Raw genomic sequence first — 24,766 nt, 5'->3', positions numbered from 1 at the left:
GCGCTTCCAAATCACAATATTTGATATTATATATAAAGACACACTGATCAACCGACCAGGGACAGGAATCAGATACTTTTCAGCATCCTCGCTTGGTGACTGGCTGGGCAGCATCACCAATGTCAGATTACGAGCCCATTCTTTTCATGCATGCGCATAGTAGCACAGGAAAATAGTCAGTTTTCACATTAGCAAACACACAACACTGTGATCAACAACACTGTGATTGGTGTGGTTGTGATCTGTTAGCGAGTTCTTACTGAGGAAAACACAAAATTGGCCAAACTAAATTGGCAGGGTTGGAAAAATGGTGGGTTTGATTCTAGTGTAGGAGTCGCTCTCATGGCTCATGCAGTGATGTCACTCGGTGCCCTTCTGTCTGTTGACATCACATTTTTGGCATGACTCAACTGGCTTTGAACCCCACCCAAGTAGGTACTGAAAAAGTACCTGGTAGCCCATACTACTGCCAAACGGAAAACCAAGTCAAGTCGAGCAAAACTGAGTAAGTAGAAGTAGAAAAGAAGCTTATATCAGGTAAAGATTGGTGTACAGGAAGTGTGAAGTTTAAAAGATTTTATTATGAGAATAAAATTTTGCATTGAAGAAAAGCTTTTAAATGTATATGCTGCCAATTATAGTTTTTAGAATGAAAATCTGAATTGTCAGAAATTGGTTTGTCAGCAGGCTGCAAGGCCATGGGTGCAAAAATGTTTATGTTGGAAAAAATACGTATATAACGGCACAAAATGAAACTATTCAAAGACAAAAGAAATAAATAAAAATCCCCTGATGACTAAATATTACGTAAAGGAGAATGGGCATCTAATACAGATGTTTTTTTAGAGTTTCATTATTTGTGAGCATGTCAAGGCATAAGCTTAAATGCTTTTTTCCTCAGAAGGTGAACAAGATACCCCATGAGGATGTCTGCATGTCTGCCAGTTTATTGTGACCAGGAAGACTTGTCTGCAACAACATGCACGTGCTCATCAGGGAGGCTTCCAGTGGAAAAGTACTGTACAACCGGAATAACTACTAGTCTATGGGATATTCAGCTGTCCATGTCTACGACCAAGGATCACTGCTTAAGTGCAGCAAGTTACCAGCAGAAAAGAGAGATCCCTGCAAACATAAATACAGAGCCAGGATGCTGAGAATATATATTTATTTAATAGAGATTCATGACAATAAAAGCGATGACAATACTGAAGAAACACGACTCCCTTTCTATTAGTAACAAAACCATGCGCAGTGGGGTATGCAGTTTGTAATTTAATGTAATAATGCTGGTTATCAGTTAACTACAAAAATTCTAGTCATCTAACGAGCCACAAAAAGATGTACATACTTTCAAACACAAACCCCTGTGCTTATCATTCCAACCAAGGTTTACATTGATTTTGTTTTATTTTACACTGTGGTCTCTTGTGGAAGACTTAAGTACCCTTCCTGTTATCTTGAGGGCTATTCAAGACCAAAGAGAGTGTCAGTGAATGGCCTTGTTAGTATGACAAACAACTGGGCATCAGTGGCCTTGCTTTATAGCTGCATGACCCCACAGGGCATGGTTTTGCGATCAGCTTGCCAGGGCTCGATATTCACACAATCGGAACGTGAAAGAGTAACTGGGAGAAGATGAGAATTGCCAGAAACAGCTGAGAAATGTCAGGGAAAACAAAACAGAAAATGTGGCACTCAATTCCCAGCTCTGCGTCTCTGATCCCGATCGCAGCACAGAAACGCTGATGACCCCATCTATCTTTTGGCCCTTACTGAATGAACGGAAACGACAATCTTGGCTCAGAAATGATACAGTGAGGAAGCCATCTCGATCGCTCACCTAGATCCATCTTAGCCCAAGCTGCGTGAGCGGCGCAGCTCAGCTCAAAGGCCAAGAGGGGAAGGAAAGAGGAAGACACTGTAGCTTAAACACCATGAAAGACGGAGGATATTTTGGCTCAGAAAGCAGGGGAGGAAGAGAGGAAGGTGACAGGAGTGACCTAATGTGAACTCTCGTCACCTCAATGAATCACAAATCATGTTGGAAAACACAATGCTCAATACCTTATACAGAGAAGCATTCCAGCTGCAAAATGACTTTTACTCTGTTGATGCGAGACACGTCACGTTCAGAAACACGGCTGTTGCCCTTTAGACTGCAAGTAATGTAAGTAAGAGGCACTTAGATCCCATTTAGAGAAGATGCTAAACCTCCTCAATAGTTCAGGAACTCAGAATAACCCTATAATATATATAAGGTTACTTTCCCTGTCAAGATTTTAGAAAAAGTTGCCTTTCTCAAGTTTTTTCATAGTTTTTCATACTTGAATACTTTTAATATGTTTAAGAGATTTCAGTCTAATTTAAGAAAGATGCAGATTTTGCCCTGTTAAGAGTTTATAATGATATCATTTTATCTGCTGATTTTGGCTCTTCTGGACTTTACTGCATTTAGACAATGATCTAAACTAAATATTTTTAAACTGGATTTCCTTATTTGATGGCACCTTTAGAGTCCAAACTGCTCGCCATTCCTAACTTCCATTAACTGCGGCATCCCTCAAGGATCCGTTTTAGGTCCTTTTTTACTTAAATTGTACACGCTACCTCTCTTGCTCTATTGTTCATAGATACAAAATTCACTATCACTGTTATGCAGGCAAAAAAAACAAACACTTCAACAAAATGACTTCACTTTACTTATTATTTGATTTGGCATCCCACGCTCCACAAACATCAAGATAAGATACTTATCTTCCAAACTGCAGTTGAAAATCATGGTGTTTATATGGAGAGTTATTTGAGTTTTAACGATCAAATCAAGGATGCTGTTAAACGAAGCTTTTACCAACTGAGAACCAATCACTAAGTTAAAGCCAGTTTAGCAGCTAAAGGATTTCAGCTGGACTGCTGCAACTTTACCTCAAACCTCTGTCTCTCTCTCTCTCTCTGTGTTGCAGATGATTTAAAATGCAGCTGATCAATGTTTAACCAGTACAATGAAAATAGCACATCACTATCTGTGATATTTCAAATAGATTTTAAAATTTTACTATTTGTTTTTAAAGTCCACAATATATCTGTAATATATTGAAGAAGTTCTTTTAAAAAAATCTTTTATCTCCGCATTTTTCCTCTGTGTCACGGAGGTTCTGGCAATTTCTTAAATCTCTAGAGGACGCTATTTTTCTGCTCTATTATATGCTTTATTACAGCTCACTGTAAATGTTTTCTATTGCTCTTTTATTTGACTCTTTTGAACACTCATAGATTTTATTTATATTTTCATTCTTTTCATTCTTGTTTTTCAAATTATTGGGTTCTTGGTGATCTGGAAAACACTCTGGGTCAATATGTCTGTGAAGGTTCTCAGCCATCCAGGTCATGGTAGTCTAAGGAGCTTGGAAAGAAAAGCGTCTGGACTTCTTTAAGTTGCTTGAAGACTCTGGGTCAACTTATGTTGTTGTTTGTACACTGACCTGACAGTATAGTTTGTACAACATTTGCCTTTTTGTCTTATTACAAAGCGAGAAAACACTGCATGGGGACTTCAACTAAACTAAAGAATGCACGTACACAGAAATACTGAGGCATACATTTTTGTATTTTGTGGACTGAAATGAGAAAGTATTATAACTTCTATCACGGTACAAGTATTGTTTTGAGACACACTTGGAGAAAATGTGAACCTACTCATTAAGTTTTGCACGAGTCTGTTAGAGATAATCAGACGCTGACTAAAACAGCGACTGCCTCAGAAACCAACAACCCACATCTCTTCTGTGTGAATCATTTGGGCATCTATGCATATATGTTATGCAAACATTTGCCCACTAGAGGGACATATAACATCATTATTCACAGTTACAGCTCACTCCTGCATCTGACCAGCGGATGTCACTAAAGTTTTTATTTTCAATCAACAAGTCTCAGAAAATACATATAACACAGACTCATCTTGCACCCTTAAGTTCCTTTTTTTTCTTTAAAAAAAAAAAGAAATTAACAATACAAATTGCTCCTTTAGTACAAGAAAGATCATTCCTGTAATTATGTTTAATAGTAATTTAATCAAAAACCGGACTCCAGCACTCTTGACTCTGAACTCCATTTGGTGCACGTTATTCCTTCACCTAACCACCAGGGGTCACTCTCTAACAGCAAATCACACAGTATTGCTAAAGCTTCTTAAAGTTGTGACCTGTGAATGGCTTTCTCACACCTGTTCACTGCAGTACTAAACTGGGATGGCTTAGTTTCACACAAGAAAAAAATCAGAGACTTACCGAGCGAAGATGGGGTAGGAACCTTTCTATGTCGTTCATGTCTATACCATCATCTTCTTCAAACTTGTTTTTGATTATCCTGTAAGAGAGAAAGGGTGAGATCAGGAGGTTGTATGATGCTATAAATTAAGGTGGTATAGAGCAATCAAAACTGTTCTGAGTTCCACCAGTGAGACAAAATAACTGAACATAAATAAATGTATAGTTTACCCTTCTCTGTCAATGTGTGGCAGATGCTTTGGCGTTCCTCTGAAGTGTTTTCTGTGAAAATGGCTAAAATCCAGCTTCTCTGGCTGCACGTCCCAGCCTGCACCTCTACAAGGAGGAGACAAAGTAACAGTTAGAGTCATGGAGAGTCTCTGCATAAGTGCATATGAGGGGAAATGCAGATCTTTAGCAGGTCTTGTGTGGGATAATCTGGACTTTATTTGGATCACTTGCATGAAAACTGCTACAAAGTTGCAAAAACTCATTTTAAAAATGATGTGGGACATTTTCTTTTTAATCAAATCCCTTAGAAATGATTTATTTGCCTTTTTATTTTGAAGATATAGAGAGACATTGTGATATTTTTTGATTTCTTGTTACATCACCATCCTTTAAAGTTATCCTTCAAATTATTTTTGGCTTTTCAAAAGGCTTTAATTATACTTTCACTAAATCCAGATAAAACTTCACAAGCTTCTACTTACGAAAGCAACTGGTGTTCAAGAACCAGTTCCCTTGGGGGGGGGACATGAGATTTTATATAATGAATGGCTTGCTTTTCTTAATATTTCAGGTTGTCATTGATTACCGTAATGTATGTAATTTTTTAATGCCTGGTGTGAATGCAGATGTATAAATATGTGAATTGTTTATGCATCTATATCTCTGGCTCTATATGTGTATAAAATGATTTACACATTTCTGCATGTTTTATACTGTATAATTTATAATCTACTTGCAGGGTACCATTGCTAATGAGACCCTTAGTTTTTCTTATTATATCATCTGATATACAATATATAATACACTATGTTTCCATATTACACACACACACACACACACACACACGCACAAACACACACACACACACACACAGCTTTTATCAGGAATGCATACTTGAATGAATCAGTGTGTTTTAGTAAAACATTTAACCCTGTAACACGTCTCCACCTGCGTGAGGAAAAAACTGCTTACATCATCCCACCATGCTGGCTGCATCACTCACTGCATGCTCCGTTGTGCCAGCGTGGACGGAAGTCGCTGCTGTGCAGATGTTACCATGGCAACCAGTCCTGCCTCCACTTTTAACTGATTTATGTTTCGCTCATTTCCTTTCTCTAACGTTTTGACTTTCCCCCCTCTGCTCTTAAGTCTCACGTCTAGCTCTTGTTTGAAAAACCTCTTGGACACACAGAAGCTGATTCACGCAGAGACGTCATTTATAAAGAGTAACAGGATTTAGAGCACTGGGGCTAAACAGTCGAGCCTCCGGTAGCTCAGATGTAGTTTAAATGTGTTTTTTTTTCTCCCTCGTGATTAAGGTTGAGTGAAGAGATACTTAGTTTGGAACGACAGCTGAACAGATTTGCTAAAGGTCAAGCTGAATGTTGAAACTACTGTCTTGGACTACAAAGATAAAACAGGTTAAAAACAGGACACTAATGGAGCTCAAGTGCTAAACTGCAACCGCTGACCACAAGTGGAGAGGAAATCTTAAAGAAGTGAAAAGAGTAACCAAACAAAATTACAAAATGTACCAAAGAGAGGAACAAACAATTGCTACGAGACTGTGCTGTCTACTGTCTGTCACATGACCATCCAAAAGCTATATCCAGCAGACAGGTGTGTGAAACAGAAAGGTACCTACCCATGTGAGTCCATTGTGTTAGCAGCCCATATGTCTGTCCCCAGGATGTCAAAGGATCCCTCTCTGTTGCCATTCTAGATAACACACAAGGAAAAAGAAGAAAAAATATTTTCAGCATGACTACAAAATACTTCTCACCAATCCCATGTCCACATTACTCAACTTGTATGTAACCTTTCACAAGAATCCTCCAAATCATTTGTTCCTCCAAAGGTATTCTAGAAAGACTTCATTTGTAGCCTAGACGTTTCTGTGACTTAACTCCATAACCAACCATAACCAGAAGCAAAATCCTCAACAAGCAAGGCCTTGTGTAGAGAATGAGCAGCTTCCTGCTTTACATTCCCTCATTGTTAGCAGTGTTTAGAGCCTAAAATTCTGAAGCATTCTGCTGTTGAAACCGAGACCCAGTTGACTACTGTTATATCCCTAACAAAAGGGAAATTGTTTCTCTCAGGATTTTGAGCAGCTAATGTGGCTAACATGACCAACAGCTGTGACTGTATATCAATATGCCAGAACTATGTGAAAGTTTTAATCAGAAACTGTGGAAACATGAAATCAGTGATTTGAATGAGTGAATGATTTGAAATCAGTAAAAAAAAGAAAAGAAAAGAAAGGAATCCATGTATGTTAACGTGTTTTCATTAAACGACTTTGTCCTGTGGCACAAACTAAGCCTATCTGGATTTTATGTTAACATTAACCAACAGGACATGAGGAAGCCTCCAAACTTTTCCTCTGCTGAGGTAAACCAAAGCTTTACTGGCTCTTCCTTTGCCCCTGCTTTTTTAACGCTCTATCTCTCTACAAGGTTTCATAATTTGGCTCAGGACCTTTTCAGTCTTTACCATGATGGAACTGAAAAATTAACTGCTGTGGCAGAGAAACAAATGGTCATGGGCATTACATTATCATGTACTGTGTAATGCAGTGATCTCTGTTCAAAGCTCCCCGTGTTCCTGGTCTAATGTTTTGTAGGCATACAACTCACTGAAGGTGGTGTCTGCTCTGTAAGTAACTAATGTAACTAATGTGCCTTCATTTTGCTGGACCAGCTGACAAATGAGAACAAACCTGGCTTCTCAGGAGGAGAAATTCCTTAAAGAGGATAAATTGGAGCATTGAAGCATCTAAATCTGTTCTGACAGCTTGAACGCACAAATGACCATGGTATCAGGGTTTTTTTCCATTTACTTTCATCTTGATTAAAGTCATGTTAGTGAGGCACTTTCAGAAAGTTAATCCAACTCAAAAGCAGACAAACCCATGTGTTTCTGTACCTTGGCAGAACCTTTGTACTGGTTGTTGTGCCCCCTGCTGCCAGATCGTGAGCCAGATCCAGGTCTGGACCCTGAACTGGGCCTGGAACCTGTGCTGCCATTACTGCTGTGTTCCCATTCATCCTGTGGAGTTGAGAGAGTTAACGAAAGAAATTATGGTCTTTGTTTTTGGTTTTCCATTTTTCCTCCTTTTTGCTCATGCTTTGTGTGTGTATATATATTAGACCATTGCTCTAGATAGTCAATGTCAAAACCTGCTGAACATGGAAAATGGAAAAAGATTGACCTCAGCTACCCTGCTTTATTTTGTTAGATCATTCTAATCCATGCTGCTAAAAAGTCAACTCTGGAGAGCAACAATACAACAATAAAAAATCACCAAAATCTGCATTGTGAGAACGCACCAGAGCGACACACACAGACTCAGATTTAACAGACTAACTAGCTGGTAACTCACTTAGTATTTTTTTAATTACTGGCTCTAGCGTCATAGTGTCCCATGACAGTCACTATGAACATGCGTTCAATGTAGAAAGTGTAGATGAATGACTAAAGGTTGGTGTTACAGAGCTCTTTCAATCATACACTGAAGAGCTGACAGAGCCCAGAAAACGGACGAGCATGTACAGAACAGAGAGAAGGAAAACATGTGATTTAATCATTGTGGTGATCCAGTGACCAGAGAGTAAGTCAATATGCAGCTCGAGCAGACTGAAAGGGTGCACTGGGTAAAATTAGGACTATTTTCAGATCAGCAACTACTATGTGCAACGGTATACATCTGACCTTGCCTAGGAGATGTGTTACAATGACTAAAGCTTTTGTATTATTGTTTTAGGCATCCAAATTATTTTGGTTGTTAGTGATTTAACATCTTTATATTAACACAACAGCAGCATTACATTATGTTCAGCATAATGGTAAGCATAAAGGCAATTGACTGATAGGAGGCTACCTGTCTGCAAGCAGTTGCAGTCTGACTTGGACTGAGAGCAATCAGACTTAGAGAGACTGTCAAAGGTCTGCAAATAATCTGGTTTTTTCAAATGCAGACAGATGTGTTGCCATCAGTCTGAATAAGTCATTGTCAATGAGCACAACTTAAGGATACTCAACTCAACTGGTTACCAGCTGGTTGCTGAATACAACTGTAATAGGTAAATGTGAATTTCTGTCTAGGTAAACAGAAACAGATATGTGATTTTTCACAATTTATCACTGTTGATTGTTATATTATCAGAAACAGATTGCATGTAATTGCCAACTTGACCCCATTCAATCACTCATATCAGACTGTTAGCAAACTGATTCCATCTTATAGCAACAGTTATAGCACATGCTAGCGACAGTGTCGATATGCTCATTTTCCAGCAAACAAAAAAATTGAAGTGAGGCAACTTATCTCATCTTACTGGATAAAACAGATGTTGACAAAGTGTAATGTCATTTGCGGTGGACAAAACATGACAAGTCCCACTATATGTTATTGCAACGGTCAGCATCTTGCAAAATGTTAAAAATTGCAATAATATTGTATTGTGAGTCATATATTGTGATAATTTCATATCACAGGGTATCTGGTGATCCCCACCTCTATTTAGCAAAGATAGAGCTGTGAACAGACAAACACTCACTGGCTTAGATGTGCCTCGTCCTTGTGATGATGTCCAGCTACCATCTTTCTTATCATTGCAGTCATCTGTCCACTGAAGAAGAGAGAAAACAAAGTAGGTAGGTTAACAATTACGGCATATTTAAAGTCTTATTAAAGCATATTCAAATTTACTTTGAAGTTCTGCTTTTAAAACGGACTCAAAATTATGTTTCTGACCAAATCTTAAAGCCTGGTGTATAGTTTGTGTAGCAGCCAATAAACTAGGTCAAGGCAGCTGAAGCAGCTAAAGGTGAACTACAATGTAAGTTCAACACTGCCATGCTTTCTTTGCATTATGGTTCTGTCACACTACAATAAAAATAGGGACAGCTACTAATTAACCAATAATCTGTGGTTGTCCAGTGATTGGCCGTACATTGGTTGATCAAATGGCACATGCACAGGTCACCCTGGTGGAAAGCAAGGCCTGCAAATAATTGACTAATTGAATATATCTAATTCATAAATGCAGACGGATTGCCAACATGTTGGAATCGATCTTTCTCTTTCAATGAGATCATCTGAGATGTGTCTCTTTGCAATGGGGAACTCTATTCAGCTGGATGCCAACTGGTTAGATTCTGTTGTGTTCGCATATAAGAGCAAGACTACTGAGCTTCTATGTCATGTTGTAGTTAAATCACCGTCCTGAATCAGTCAAGTCACTATTTGAAGTTGAACTTCTAAATTTCTGTTTCAAATGTCTGAGATTAGATGTGTTATTTTACTTTTCTTCAGTGCAAAACCGGCCAATCAGAGACAGTATTAGATGATACCAATCTATAAAGAACCTAAATCATTAAATGCCAAATCACTGTTCATACAAATAAAATGAGAGTGATCCTGCAGAAAACTGTGAATAAACATATATCTTCATCAGAGAATCTATATGGCACATAGAGCATACCAAAAATGTAAGAGCCTGTGAGAATGTGGCTCTCACACAGTCATTTGCGAACTGAAACTCAGAACATAACCTGCTCCGGGCCATATTATGTGTTTGGCATTAGTTACCATGGTAATCTAACTAGGTAAAAAGACAGCTACCTTCATAACAATGAACGCTCTGACATTAACCTCAAAATACCACCCTAACCCAATAATCTATCTTCGTGGTACATCTCTGACGAATGCCCTTCCACTTTCTCTCTATTTACACAGTATTCATTACAACACTAATGGCAGCTGACACAGAGAGAAACCTTCCAGTCTTTTTTGGGAAGATAAAAAAAAAATCCACAGACACCACCAAGGCCTGGAATAATCAAATACAGTACTGCTGATGTGATATAGCTCTGACCTGGGGTACCTTGCAGCTACTGTCCAAGTCCAAGTCTCCATCTGCCTTGTCTCCCAGAAGCCCTTGCACTTGATACTCCAGCACATAGCTGTCGATAAAGCGCTCCAGCTCTTCTATCTCCTGCGAGCGTGTGCTCCCAGCCTCGGACGACGCAGACGCCACCGAAGAGCTCTCCATGGCAACGGGTGCAGTGATGGGTGGAGGGGGAGGAAGGGGAGGGAGGGAGGAAGGAAAGTGACCTGTGGGGAAAGGAAGTTTAAGAAATGTACAAGAGTAAGTGAAGCTCAACTTTTTGACAGTCATTATATAGTCATTATAAGAAATGTTTCAATATCGAGACACTGACTGTCAAAGAGGTGCGTGGACATCAGTCCAACGACCCAATACAGACAAACTGTTGAGTCACTTGATCAAATATATCCCTGGGAGATTTACCTAAAATAATCACTGCTTGCAGCTCAGGAACAGCTAAACACATTTTTCTTACCTTTTCCACCTCAACTCCCTGACATTTGAAGAAGGTACACAGCCTCCCTGCTGTCAGCAAACACCCATACATGCACTGCCTGCTTCCAACAAACTGTCCAACACACAAGATAGAAAACTTGTGTTCAGGTGGAGCTACAGCAGGCCCAGGCAGGCACTCAGCTTATCAATCCAACTTTTGAAAAGTTGCTCCACAAACCCTGTTGGCTGTCACCATTCACACACCTCTCAATGTCAGTTTGTTTTCCCACCTTTACCTCGCCGTCTCTCTCCCTCTGTCTCCTGTCAGTGTTTTTGTGTGATCACCTGACCCCCGGCCAACAGGGAAGCAGCTTCCTGGCTGTCTGTCTATTGCTACTAAGCTCCTTTACATCACGGCTTGATCACCAGCCATGCAAAGAGGATTTATGGCTGGAGCAAGCAGAATGGTATCTGCTGAGCCCTTGGGACTCGCTGGGGAGTCCTGTGCATTTGCAGCCAACAAGTCAGCTACATAAAGTCTAAAGGCTTTGTTTTGGCTATGATGCAACAGTGCTGCCTAATGCCAGAGTAATGGGGAGTGGTATTTCCTAAACATATTCTGCAATCTCTTTTTCCAAGATCAAATTTGATCTTACTAATTTCTGCACTGCATGAAGGGCAATGTTTTTCAAACAGACGTACAACAAAGGCAGGATCATTTCTAAATTAAGCTAGCATAACAACAACTCTAAACAAATTTAGAACAGTCAGCAAATAACATCAACATCCTCCACTAGAAGATCAGACCTCAGGTTCTGAACTGTTGTTGAGAGACAGTAACCTGAATCTCCACAAACACTAGCAGGTCAACATGTTATACATCTGACTCACAGTCAGCACTGTAATCCATACGTGTCAATAATATAATCCACCATACATTAATGCCAGGGCTTTGATTAGCCTGGTGATTTGCAATTAGTAGGTTACAGAAATATGCACACTCAAACCAAGTGTGTGCTCAGCAACACGGGACCTGCAAGTTTATGAATGCATGCACACATGTACAAGTACAAGCATCCCCTGGCACACCCATGCATATATCTACATATATGTTTGCATGCTTTCATATTTTCTCCAATCTCCGTATAGATGCAGTGATTCACTACTTGTTACCTCTGCCGAGGTAACTCTGTTTTCACTACTGCTTTCTGGTTTGTCTTTTTGTTTGTTAGCAGGATTATGCACAAGTTGACAGGATGCTTTTTATGAGTGTAGGAAGAGAGCTGGGGCATATGGAAAGCAAGAACCTGTTAAACAATGGTGTCTGCCTTGCCAGCAGTGCAGTACAACTAAAGGGTTTAAAAAGGGGGTCCATTTTGGTGCCTTTAACTTTTAAACCATATGTCTGAGTAAAATTAGTTTGCTTTAATCAAGCATAGTTCTTCCTTAATTAATTTTTAGCGATACTGGATCTTATGTCACTTGCTGCAATTATTGCCAATCATAATCACTGAGAAAGCTGCCTAACAGGATGTAGGGTCACAGCTATCGCAGTCATGCTTGGTACATGGACTTGAGACCCCATTTTAAGGAAGGACAAACAATTCTGTGGCTTTGACCAATGGAGGGCTTTTTTTCTAGTAGTTCAATCCAGCTTTGGAAATATATTGTGACATTTATGATGAGATTGTTTGCAAACTTGCACACCATAAAAGGGTGCACTGTTGGCTTTAGTAAAGTTCTACAGAGGTTTACAAGTTTTCCCTGCGCTGTCCCTTTTCGTTGCCATTGCTGACTCAAGAGACATTTGTTATCTTCATGGTATTTGGTGTATTTTAAGACTGAAACTAACACTTTTCATACTCATATGCAGCCCAAAAAGGCAACAAATTTATCTGACAATCCAATCAATCCAAGTTGTACCCCTCGCTATGTCCTCAGCCAAACCGGTAACAACCTGCTACTTTTGGATACTCCCTGCTGGTTGCCACAGCGGGTATCTCTGCATATCTGACCTAGCAGATTTTTATGCCAGACGCCCTTACTCATGGAACCCCAAAGGGATTTGTGTCTCCCACTGCTCTACCAGCAACCTTTCATGTGTCATGTGTTAATCGAATGTGTAAACCACTATTTTACATGGACCCACTGTATACGAACCATGGACAGTGCAAACTCACTTCAGACATTAAAAATTAATGGTAAATTAACTTATATATAATAAACTTATATAAGAGATGCCTAATCAAAGTCTGGGCTTAAATCCGATAATGGCATGGCCTTAAACAGGCCATTCATGCTTGAAAACCCAGCAGTGTGAGCGAATTAAAACTATTCTGCAAAGAAGAGTGGACCAAAATTCCTCCACGAGGATGTGAAACACTCAGTGCCAGTTATTACAAATACTCAATTGCAGTTCTTGCTGTCAAGGGTGGTGCAACTAGTTATTAGGTTTAGGGCAGCGGCCCCCAACACACTGGCCACGGACAGGTACCGGTCCGTGAGTCATTTGGTACCGGGCCGCGAGAGTTGAACCTCGGGTGTGAAATTTATGGTTTTCAGAGATTTTAGCAGTTTTCATCGTCATTTTTTTCCCTGGGTCTTTTCCCCTGTGTTATGAATGCATTTCCTTTTTTGTTACCGGTACTGGTTTTATTTTGTTGTATTTATTCGCGACAACTTAAAGTCTGGTCCGTGAAAAAATTGTCTGACATAAACCGGTCTGTGGCGCAAAAAAGGTTGGGGACCGCTGGTTTAGGGCACACACAAAGCGAGGAAGATTTGGATATCTTCTCTCTCTTGATTAAAAAAAATCATAATTGGAAAATTGCATTTAGTATTTTTTTTCACTTATCTTTGTCTAATATTAAAATTTGATAATCTGAAACATAAAAATTACAAAAGAAATCAAAACTAATTTTTTTTACAGCACTGTGTTTATTCACTCGAGCTCTGAAGTTAAAAGTGTTGACTTATAATACTTTTAACACAGTTTGAATAAGTAGAGCTGCAATCAATAATAGTGTGAATGCAACAGTATGTTGATAGATGCATATCGATAGTGGCTACAATCCAGTCAGTTGTCCTACTGTTGTCCTTGATATGTAGTGTGGGATTACTGCCTAAGGGTAAACAGCTGCCAGCAATTATTGACCCTTTGATTGATGCAAAATACACATAGCTTCTGGGTTTTTTTGCCTTGCTATCTATGACAATTTCTACAGTGCTATTACAGCCTTTATGTGCTTTCTGTAGGGGATGAGTAAATCACCAGGTCCATCTCAATGGCATTAACTTCAGGATATAAAGCTTGTTCTGCATATCACAGGAGTGAGGCATCTGTGGAATGGAGTCTACCCAGCAGTGTTTTGCAACACAGCACTCTAAATCTGCAGTTCTGATTTGTTTCATGGCTACATTGACTAAAAATCAATTTTTTCTCATGAGGGAAAAATAAGTGTTTAGTCATAAAACACAATCACGTATAACAGTAAAAAAAAGCCAAACTATTATTGTACTTATAGGCTGCAGGAAAAGGATAGGAGATTAAAGCAAGGACCTGCTCTTCACAAAGAAAAGGATACTACTGTATTTGGTGTATATGTGAGGAATAACAAATAAAGATGCTCTGCAGGCTGGTAGCCCATCTTAGAGCTTTGACTAAACAGAGGAACTGACTCTGCAAGGTCAGGGACACAAATAGCATTGCAAGGCAGCTCAGATTCACCAAACACAGGTCTCATCTTCCCCATACACGCTAAGATCAATCAGCGATATGAGCTCTCAAATAACAAAAAGATGCAGACAAAGATGAAATCATTCTGAAGTCCTGCTTGCATTTTAACTTACTAGTAATGATCGTCCAGCCTTTCTATCTACGCTCACATGAAATGAGAAGATTTCTGACATTTAAATAAGCTGCATTTTGTATCCACGCCTAACCTGACTCCTATGATACACGCATACTTTACAAACATCTTCAACTTGGGAGTAGAGAAGATCCATACAGTTACAGGGTGGGCACTAATGCCTATTTTTAACACAACATCCAATGTGACTTTTTCCTTACGTCATCCTTGTATCCTGACCTGTTTGTCTGAAATATTTAATGTATGAACTTTTGGACAATGACATAATTTTTGTACTTTTTTCACAGGGGATTTTTGACCAAACAATCAAGATGTGATTGAAGTGCAGACTTTTAGCTTTAATTCGAGGAGATTTACAAAAATAGCGTGTTGACTGTTTAGCCATTGAACAATTGACTGACAAGCAGTTTCATGGCCATGGTAGTTTCATATCTTTTCACAAGAACTCCCAATGAACGTCTAAAAAAATGTTGAAGCGAGTGAAAAAAAAGCAAACTAAACCCATCAGAGAGATTGCAAAAACGTAGCCAAATCAACAATGTGGTAAATTGCCTGAGAAAGGGAAGACACAGGCCAGCTTAGCAAAACCAATAAGCCTGAAAGGCTACAGAAGGTAATTACAGCAGATGATTGAAGGATTCTTTCCTTGCCTAAGAAAAACAACTTCTCAGCTTCTTGCCAAGTCATGAATGCTCTAAAATAGATAGATGTATCACTGTCAGAGATGCAAAAACGTAAAAACAGAGGATTTGCAACAAGGTGCAAACCACTGGTGCCAGAAAACATCTAAAAGAGCTATGATCTTTCTGATAAAAGAAATTCTTTGTATAGATGAAACCAAGGTTGACCTGTAAAAGAATGATGGGAAGAGAAAAGTATCGAGCAAGACAGAAACAGTCACTGATTTGCAACAATGTCTTCCCCTCCTGGCGCAGGGAATTTGGTTAGATAAAAACTCAACACACCAGTTGTCATCAACCCCAGGTACTGTCAAATATTTGTTTAAATTACTTACTATAGCTATTCTAAAATAGATAAGAACTACAGGGTGGCGAAAATTTTAGACTGCATTCCAAAAAAAGCATGTGCATCGACCAGCAGGGTCATATGACCTGGACCAAGATAAGTAGTATAAAATGGTTTGCAGACAAACGTGCATAAGCATTCGAGGTGCATATAAGCAGATAAGTGTTCAACACAATGAAGCTTAGCATTAGCCGGTCTAAAACTTTCCAGCTTTTTACTACAAGTTTGTGTAATGTTGGATTGCGCCAGTGTGCAAACAGTCCAGTTAACGGTCCAGCACACTCACCTCTAGCGAGCAGGCTTCATGTGTCCTGCTTCCTGCAAACTCCCTCACCGGCACCACAGAGCGTATCTCCAGTAGTGCAAACACATGTGAATCCACTTATTCCAGCTGTGTGCACCATGTAAGAAAGTATAAAATATCCTGACCCATGTCTCCAGATTTCAAGCAATTTTTGCAGTGGTTGTTGCACTGTGGAGTTTTTTTATACTACCTGTTTATGTAGTATTAATTTGCTTGTAGAATCATCACAGTATAACACACTCTCTCCTCTTTTCTCTATTCTCCTTTTCTGTCTTCTCAAACTACATTTTTCAGTCCCCTGACCCACAATGCTCTAACTCCTCTGCTCTTTCCTGTCTCCATCTTTTCGCTCTTTTGCCCCAATCCTAACAGCTGTTACAACAAAGAACTGCCTGCCATCCTGTCCAGCTTCCCCTCAAACTTCACTGCTAAACTTAAGCCGCTTAAGAAATTGCATATCAGTACACAACAATTGCAGACATCAAAGTCTCCTCCTAACCTTTCAGTTGAATCTAGACAAGCCACGTAATTTATTACTATCCATTGTCATTAGCCGAGTGGTTCTGGCAGGTTCCGGTTAGGGTTAGGGACAATTTACCTGAGCCGCTCTATGTTTTAGAGTCTCACAGCTTGTTATCAGCCAAAAAATACACACATTATTACTTATTACAAAGCCTTTCCAGCATGAATAGTGGAGTAACAATTAGGGCTGCCACGATTAGTCGACTAGTCACGATTACGTTGACTATCAAAATCGTCGACGACTGATTTAATAGTCGACGCGTCGTTTGAAGCTTTGTAAGATCCCAAAAGACGCAGGAATAAGTAGTAGGATTTAAGAGTGTAATAACGGACTGAAACAGAAGATGGCAGCACTGCATGTACAAGGATGCCAGCTGCCGTTAAACTCCGACGAAGAAGAAGCTGTGTCCCAGAATTCATAGCGCAGCCCTGCTCAGTTTCCAACAATGGCGGCAGCTGGTTAGTTTTAATATTACTCTTATTATTCTTTCTGGGTCACAAAATAAATGTTTAACATATTTTCAGGCGAGAATGTAGCTGTGTAAACCTCAAATATCTGCTCAGTTTATCAAGACACCACATATTTTCAAAGCGCTCCGACATTTTCAGAGACGTCTGTTACCCACTAGCTTGATAGCTAGCCGGGGGCTAGGCTCACTAGAGCCGTGAGAACACCGGACTCCCGGCAAATCGTTTTCAAACCCACCGCCGTCTTTCGCTACTCAGGTTAAACATATATAAGTCACTTAGATAACTTAAAAATGTTATTGTTTGGCTTTTTTCAGTATTTTATTTGTTCCTGAGTAAATCGGTTTGGCTGAGATTAAAGTTATCATTTTTGCACAGCTGAATAAACATCAAGCAGACAGCTGATTATCAGAAGTGTGAGATGCTCGAGAATTTACTCCGGTGTCCTGTTATATTTTAGATAGCAAGGAGTTTATTAAACTTCACCAAAACAATCTGCAGATTTCATTAAAATTTAATAAACTATCATCTTGTCTTTATTTTTAGTTACCACAGACCTGAAACACTTAAAGCTGTAAGCTAATGATAGTTATATAAGAGCAGATGCTGCTGGTGCAATAAGCTGTACGTTTTACGTCCAATGGATGATGATCTGATTAGTCGACTAATCGCAAAAATAATCGGTGACTAGTCGACTATCAAAATAATCGTTTGTGGCAGCCCTAGTAACAATGTGTGGTGAGAAGCTGGGTTACCTCAGGCAGTGACCCTCCAGGCAAGCAGAGAAACATTAACCCTATAAAATGCAAAGCAGACTATGAGGTCAGCTGCATCGATGCCCAAAGTGAAGCAGTGTTCATGTTGATACTAAACTGGCCAGACAGACACAGCGTGGCACTGGACTGCACACTGTGTCTTTGTTTCAGGACCGATAGATATACTTTCATCACTATGCATGTCCGTGATTGGATGTATCTCCAAAATCAGAGTGCATATATTTGTCAATTAATGGACAAATATATGCAAACTTACAACAGGAGTGGTGTATAAACACACACAAAAAATCAATTTTGCTGTAGACATTCTAATCAATGTGTCTAATTAATGTCTGAATAATGAAAGAGTACTGTCACAACTAGTTTAGAAGTTAATCGTGGTCCAAAAGGAACGTTGAAGCATGGGCATATCCAAAAATGTAATTTTATGAAATGAAAACATATGCACAGGCTCGTATTTTCTTTTAAATTGTAGGGAAAGTGGAACTTTTCTGGAAAACCATACATATAATTAGTAACTATCTTAAACTTCTGGAGAATGCACTGCACAAGTTAGCCTGTTGATGTGCTGAATTAACACACTGCCAGGCCTACTGAATGAGATATTGAACAAACTGAATTATTGTTCCTAAAGCTTAAATATGACTTGTGCCCTGGATCTATGTTGAGCCTATGACATAGCCTAGTGGCTGATGCCTTTCCCAGCATTTATACCTGTGCATGCTGTACCTGTACCATGCTTTACCACCATGATGGAGCTTTTATCTTCGAGTTGTTCCAGTCAATTCTAAAACTGGCAGCAGAAAAAGAAGATGGAAAATCCACAAAAAGGAAGAAATAATGGTACTGAACGGGCCAACCAGTCTTCCATTTCTGTCGAGGACCACACCAGGTTTCGGTGTAGGTTTTTGTGGCTGGGGGAGGGGGGGTTTTGGTTTCAGTGTACCTACAATGAAAATTTAACACATAAGCACAAACTCAATTTAAGCGTCAGAGTGCGGGACAGACTTTTTGGACTCCTTCACGTGATGTGCGTCACTCTCTTCGTGGATTTTACTCACAAAAAGAAATCAGCTGTAATGGAAAGAACACAGCTTCTACTGTGTGAATACAGAAAAACAAGCCTAAACCATTCGGTGATTTGCAACCTTTGATATGGTTACACAACAACCAATCAGTAAGAACCATAATCCTCACAAGCCAAACAGAGCAGAACATGAGACCCCGTCTACCCAGTGGGAATCCAAGTCAATGTTCTCACCCCATGCAGTGAGAGCTGGTAATACGTCTAATCTGGTCTACTACTGACTGGCAGCTTAAGAAACTCACACTTGAGCTTAAATATAATTTGGAGTAGTCTATTCTTGAGAGCAGAAGAGCTGCGTGCCTTCTTTGACTCTAACCATTCAGCAGACATACTTGCTGTAATAGATGTATGCAAATAGGTTAAATGGAGCAACCACATACTTTGCTTAGGATCAAGGGCTTTACAGTCAGCAAAGGGTACTAATAACACCTGTGTGCATATGAAACATTAACAGTCACTGAAGACACAGAGATTCAAAGATTTTTTACACCTCTGCCAGTATGTAATGACAAATGGACAATTTTCTATCATAATACAGGACTCCACAACGTGCTTCATTTATTTTATAAGTAAATGACAAATAAATCCTTTTAATACTGCATCTTATTTTGCATTCACTGGAACCGGTAGTACCAGGATGAGCGCGTCTTCTTACCTAGCAAACATGAACACTTTAAATATATCGCCTACAAAATGCAGTTGAAAAAGTGTCACTGTTCACATTGCGTGCCACTCTCTGACAAAGCCGAGGGATAATAATAAGCATTATGTAGCTGGCACCAATCAATCACAATTTCTCCCGCGACACTTTTTCTGCATAATGCGTCTCGGTAGTGAAACTGGAAATTCTATTTCATTTTCTTTTCAGACATTCGTCACACTTTAGAGAGTGCATCCCCTATATTTGTCCATCTTATGGTTTTCATACAAAGGCAAAAAAAAAGGGCATTCTCAAACCTCCGTAAGCCTGAGAGGGGTGGCTTGTTGGTCAAGTTTGCAACGTAGGTAAGTAGTCAACCTCAGGATACCCCTGACAGGCATCGGGAAGTACAGCACCAAAACAGAAGCAGAAATCCTGTTACCAGAGCAACAGGTGGCAACAATCGAGAAAACTGCCTTTGTAGATCTATTATTGTTACTACTAAAGATGACATGGATACAAGGGAATTGTCAGGGCTAAACAAGGGGAATATCCCCATACGGAAAAGAAATAGTAAAAACTTATATGTGATTACTCATGAAAGTGGCCACTTTCATGAGTAAATCATATAAGCCTTACATGATTTACTCATGAAAGTGGCCACTTTCGCATTACTTTCATACATTGTTTTAGTAAGTATCCAAAACATACAAGTTTCATTATATAATTTTTCAAGGGATCTTATATCTGTTTTCACACTTATATGCTTTTCATACAAGTTTCACACAAGACAGATACAAACTTTATAAGATTTATATATATCTTTTCCATATGGGTCCCTTTACATAGCTAAAAGTTACAGTCATAACAATATAAAAACATAAATTTATGTGCGATAGGGAGCCTCAAGGTTAGACATTCAGCTTCAGTTATACTTGATGATGATGATCTTTGCTGATGGCTTCAGAGCACACTGATAGCAATTAATCCCCACAGTTAACTCTGAAAATTAACTGGATGCTCAATGCCGTTCATTTGTCTGACATCCTGCCCTCACTCATCTCCCTAGCGCTGGAAGAGTTTCTCCTCCACGAATTGTTGTGTTGAAAACGACTGCATGAAAGTTCTCTAAAGAACAACTGATGTAAATCAGCTTAAGAGGTCATTCTTTTTTGGCACTTTATAAATATAGATTTTTTTTCTACAAAGATGCGCTCCACTGCAAAATCACACAGTCATTCTACAAAGATCAACTCTCCTAGCAGAGCTATTCAAGTCATAAAATACTACCTGTTCTTTCACACTGCAATACAAGTTACATAAAACAAAATATAAAAATATTCCATTTTTTCCCTCTTATGTGTACAAGTGTGTGATTAGAACGACCTGAATCCAGTGGAAGAGACTAACAGTGTGTGCACATGTCACACGAGAGGGGAGGTACAATGGTGTGTGTGTATACTTAAAACAATAGCCTCATTGTCCTCTTTTGTCCCTCTTTGTCCCTGTACTGACCAAATGGGAATGGACTGGGCATGTGCAGTACTACAGAACTGCTGGGATTGAAGCTCCACATTGCTATGCTCTTCTGTCCGGACACACGAGCGTGGAGGTGTGACAAACAAATGAGGGCATGCTGACCTGCTCACAGGCTTCCTAACATGTATGGAGGGTAGATAACAGTCCTGAGACCTTAAAGGTGAACAGCAACCAAAAGTCAAAAGACAGGCACAAAGGTGAGTGTTCAACAGAGCTGTGGCTATTATTGGTCAGGGCTGAGATGATGACAAAGAGATCAACCACACAAACAACACAACTAGTAGCAACACAATGGCTTACTGCAAAAACCATAGTATATAACATGTTGGAGCTCCGTCATCTCTCACAGAACTGCTGTATGTTTCTCTGATTCATCAACCGTGTAATCACTCTATCCTCACTTTCTCATTTCCCACTCACTCATCCGTTCCAGAGAAGCAATGTAATGAGGAGCAGCCCCCACTGAAACAAGGCTAGATTTCTGCTTTACAGCCTGACTCAGGATGATCCAGTTTTGTGCAGGCAGCTCCCACTCTCTCCGTAAGATTGCTGCTATATTTGTGCCTCCTCCACATTCTTCAAAGCGCTACACGCACATACAGGGAACCGGGTCTACATCATGACCTAAACACCAGCTCTTTTCTAATGCTTACGTTGACATACAACACAGAGGTAAGAGTTACCTGCTGCTATGGAAATTAACCCTGGCATCACTGGTGAGATCAGCCTTTCATTATTGTCTTTTCTCTTTTTTTGTCCCTGTATGGTCTCCCAGGACAGAGTTCACAATAACGATCGTTCATCACGTCAATGCAGGATTCACATGCGCCATGATGGCAGATCACAGGGGTGATGATGGTGCACTGACTCTTAGATTAGTATGAATGAAACTTTTTTTCAGGCCACATTTACACATCAGCAAAACTCAGTTTTATATTAATGTGAGAGCAATCTAACTACACAACATATCACAAAGTGAAAAAGCAAATGGATGGATATTTCTAATATTTCCTAACTGTAGCAATGTGTATTAAGAATCCACAGTATCCTTTATTGAGCATATGTGGGGCACATAGTGTATCAGATCTTTCTTTTTCTTGATCAGCTATTTGATGATAGTAATATAGGCATATTATCAAAGTTCAATTTCATACATATCCTTGAATTCCCTGCAACTGTAGGCAAATCTCAACCAAGTATGTCTTTGCTCATGTACTATCAGATCATGGCCAAATCATAATTGACTGAACTAGCTTCACAACAGCTAAATGTTACCAAATGGGTGGACTTTACATGTACATGTACAGAATGAGAAAGTGGCTGAGCATGACTGACCACTTGGCATTCTAATGAAATAGCATATGTCTCCTGAGTGATCACAGTAATGTGACAAGGTAAATACACTGCAGAGACATGCTTTCATCACTGCAGACAATCTTTTTTAAAATTCTCTATTAATAATACCACCTGTATAATGCAATCATGCAAAATAGGTCTAGCTTCTAAGTCTGCATTAAAAAAGGTTACCTTGGTCTCTGCTTTTTGACTTGTAGCAGCATGCAAACATTCCTTAAATCAGTAAAGTCACTCTGATCCAATCAGTCCCTAAACAGCTGGAATCCCAGGAATGCCATGCGCAAACTTCACCGAAGTATGAGCTAAAGAGCAACAGTCAGGTCGGCTAGTGATCAAAATATTAAGTCTGCCAAGTTTTCTCATTAAGGACTGCATGATTAATGAATAACATGTAACACATTCATCATTGGAGTATGAGCTAAAGTTTATGTTAAAATATATTTAGACAGACGTTCCAAATCTGACAGAAATGTTGATCTGCCTCTGTCCTGCCACAGTCGCAGCTGTGATGATCCACTCTTTGTTGTGAGGGCCAACAGCTGAGACAGTGTGCTGCTCTGCAGCTAGCTCAGCACAGCTGATTGACTTTAACGCTTTAAGCGACTGTTCCCATGATTCCTGTCAAGCAAGTATGACGCAACGTTACAGAAACCGAAGAAAGACTAACAACCTGTGCCACTATAGCTTAAGCTTTCTTTTTTTAAATTTAGCACTTAGAACCACGCCCATGCTGTCTGTGATGCTAGTACCGTGTGTACCGGGGTCAGTGAAGCGATACATGACGGTTCGTTTATGTCAGAGGTTTTGAAAACAGCTGCACAGCATTGTTCCTGTTAAGGTAACAAAGCCACATCTGGGGGCACTTCCACGCCCTGTTGTGTGTGTCTGTGTGTCTGCGTGTGCCCGCGTATCGCCGGTAACAATGGTGACGCAAGCTTTGCGGCTAACCAGCCGGCTAGCGTTAGCCCTTAGGAGCAGTAACCGAAAGGCTATAAATTACAAATTCAAACAAGTCTCCGTCACCTCTGTCGTATCAACAGGTCTGCTGGTGGAGGCTTAACCAATCCCAGCATAACCAGGTCACTCACTGAGACAACTCGCAGCAAATCCAGCGCATCTCTTAAAACTGTTATCTCGTTACAACGGTTGAAACGCTCCAACCGAAAAACACCTTCTGTTGTCTTAAAACGAAGTAAATCCTCACCCGAAGTGAAATGCGAACTCCTGGCGAACCTTGGATCGCCTCCAGAGATTAAATCCGCCGTGTCATGGGTGTGTTTCTCTAAAAGAAAGCGAGGGGGAAAGAGGGTTAGCTATCCAGTGGCAACTCCGACGTCCCACACTGAGGAAAAAGGGAATGCAGGAATGTGACGTTCAGTCCGGTCTGCTGGCATCATTGACACGTGCACTCAAGAGCGGAGCACTGTGGGAAATAGAGTGTAGTTAAGTAACAGATTGTTACGGGTTTATTACTAGCGCATTAATCGTTATCCACAATTTCCATACCCAGTGAATCTCTGTGCTACTTACCGAAAACATATAAACCTTAAATTATTACAGCCCTTAGATATAACAATTGAAGCTAGGTTCCAACACTGCAAAAAAGTAAGTTAAAGATCAAGTAAGTTAAGATTGTGGGTTATTACGTCAAAGTTTCAAATTGTTATGTCATGTTATCTTATGTTAAATCTGGAAATAACATCTCGAATCCTTTGAGTTATTAAGTCAGAATTTTCAGATAATTATTTACAACTAACATGAACTTTCAATAGACCAAATTTTTATAATTTTTAATTTTTATTTATTCATTTCCCCCCAGTGGCATTAACCTCCTATAAATGTACTATAAATGTTTTAATTATTATATAATTACTTTTACAGAATTATTTTAACCAGGGTAATTGATTATCCAAAAATATACACACATCTAACAGGGGTAAGTCACTGCTACTACCTAATTCTGTTAATAAAAATACAAATAGCATTCTGGGTTTTTTTCAGATGTGTTTTTTAGTTAATAATACAAACAAATCTTTTAAATTGGCCATATTATGCACATCATTATTTATTTAGCACGGTCCACTAAAAAAGGTTTACATGCTACACTGTTCAAAATAAATTCCAGTTACTTTTTTACATAACACTAAATTTCACTCTCCTCTAGGCTACACCCCCCCCCCCCCCCCCCCCCCTGCTCTCAGTGGTCAGTTACCCACACAAAAATAAGTCACTGGTCACCTATTGTACTTTATAGTTGTGTGCTGGATTCAATCAAAGAGCAAGGGATAGTTCTGGGCATGCTGAATTCTTCTGTGGTGGGTTGTTTTGCTTTGTGAATCCAATACTTGCCT

The 24,766-nt window shown here is 39.6% G+C and overlaps 1 protein-coding gene across 4 annotated transcripts in view; it reads right to left on the bottom strand.

Moving 5' to 3' along the window:
- ctif (CBP80/20-dependent translation initiation factor) overlaps positions 1 to 23,724 on the bottom strand; it is a 62,215-nt gene extending 38,491 nt beyond the window's left edge. Inside the window, exons 1-7 of one of the 4 annotated variants that reach the window (XM_085463915.1) lie at positions 23,620 to 23,724; positions 10,382 to 10,620; positions 9,062 to 9,133; positions 7,428 to 7,550; positions 6,145 to 6,218; positions 4,500 to 4,604; positions 4,290 to 4,368 (exon numbers count right to left, since the gene is read on the bottom strand). In XM_085463915.1, the coding sequence (XP_085320041.1) occupies positions 4,290 to 4,368; positions 4,500 to 4,604; positions 6,145 to 6,218; positions 7,428 to 7,550; positions 9,062 to 9,133; positions 10,382 to 10,558 (630 nt within the window). In that variant the 5' untranslated portion in view covers positions 10,559 to 10,620; positions 23,620 to 23,724. Of the gene's footprint in view, positions 1 to 4,289; positions 4,369 to 4,499; positions 4,605 to 6,144; positions 6,219 to 7,427; positions 7,551 to 9,061; positions 9,134 to 10,381; positions 10,621 to 23,438; positions 23,540 to 23,619 lie in introns of those variants that run through there. The other 3 variants (XM_085463913.1, XM_085463912.1, XM_085463914.1) reach the window with 3 other exon arrangements.
- Between the last annotated feature and the right edge of the window lie 1,042 nt (positions 23,725 to 24,766).

This window comes from Copadichromis virginalis, linkage group LG7 (assembly GCF_057382275.1).
Source record: "Copadichromis virginalis isolate Kocher_CV1m ecotype Utaka linkage group LG7, C_Virginalis_male_GT1.1, whole genome shotgun sequence".
Taxonomy (NCBI): domain Eukaryota; kingdom Metazoa; phylum Chordata; class Actinopteri; order Cichliformes; family Cichlidae; genus Copadichromis; species Copadichromis virginalis.
Note: the sequence above shows the minus strand (reverse complement) of the source record. Positions and strands in the feature narration are given on the sequence as shown.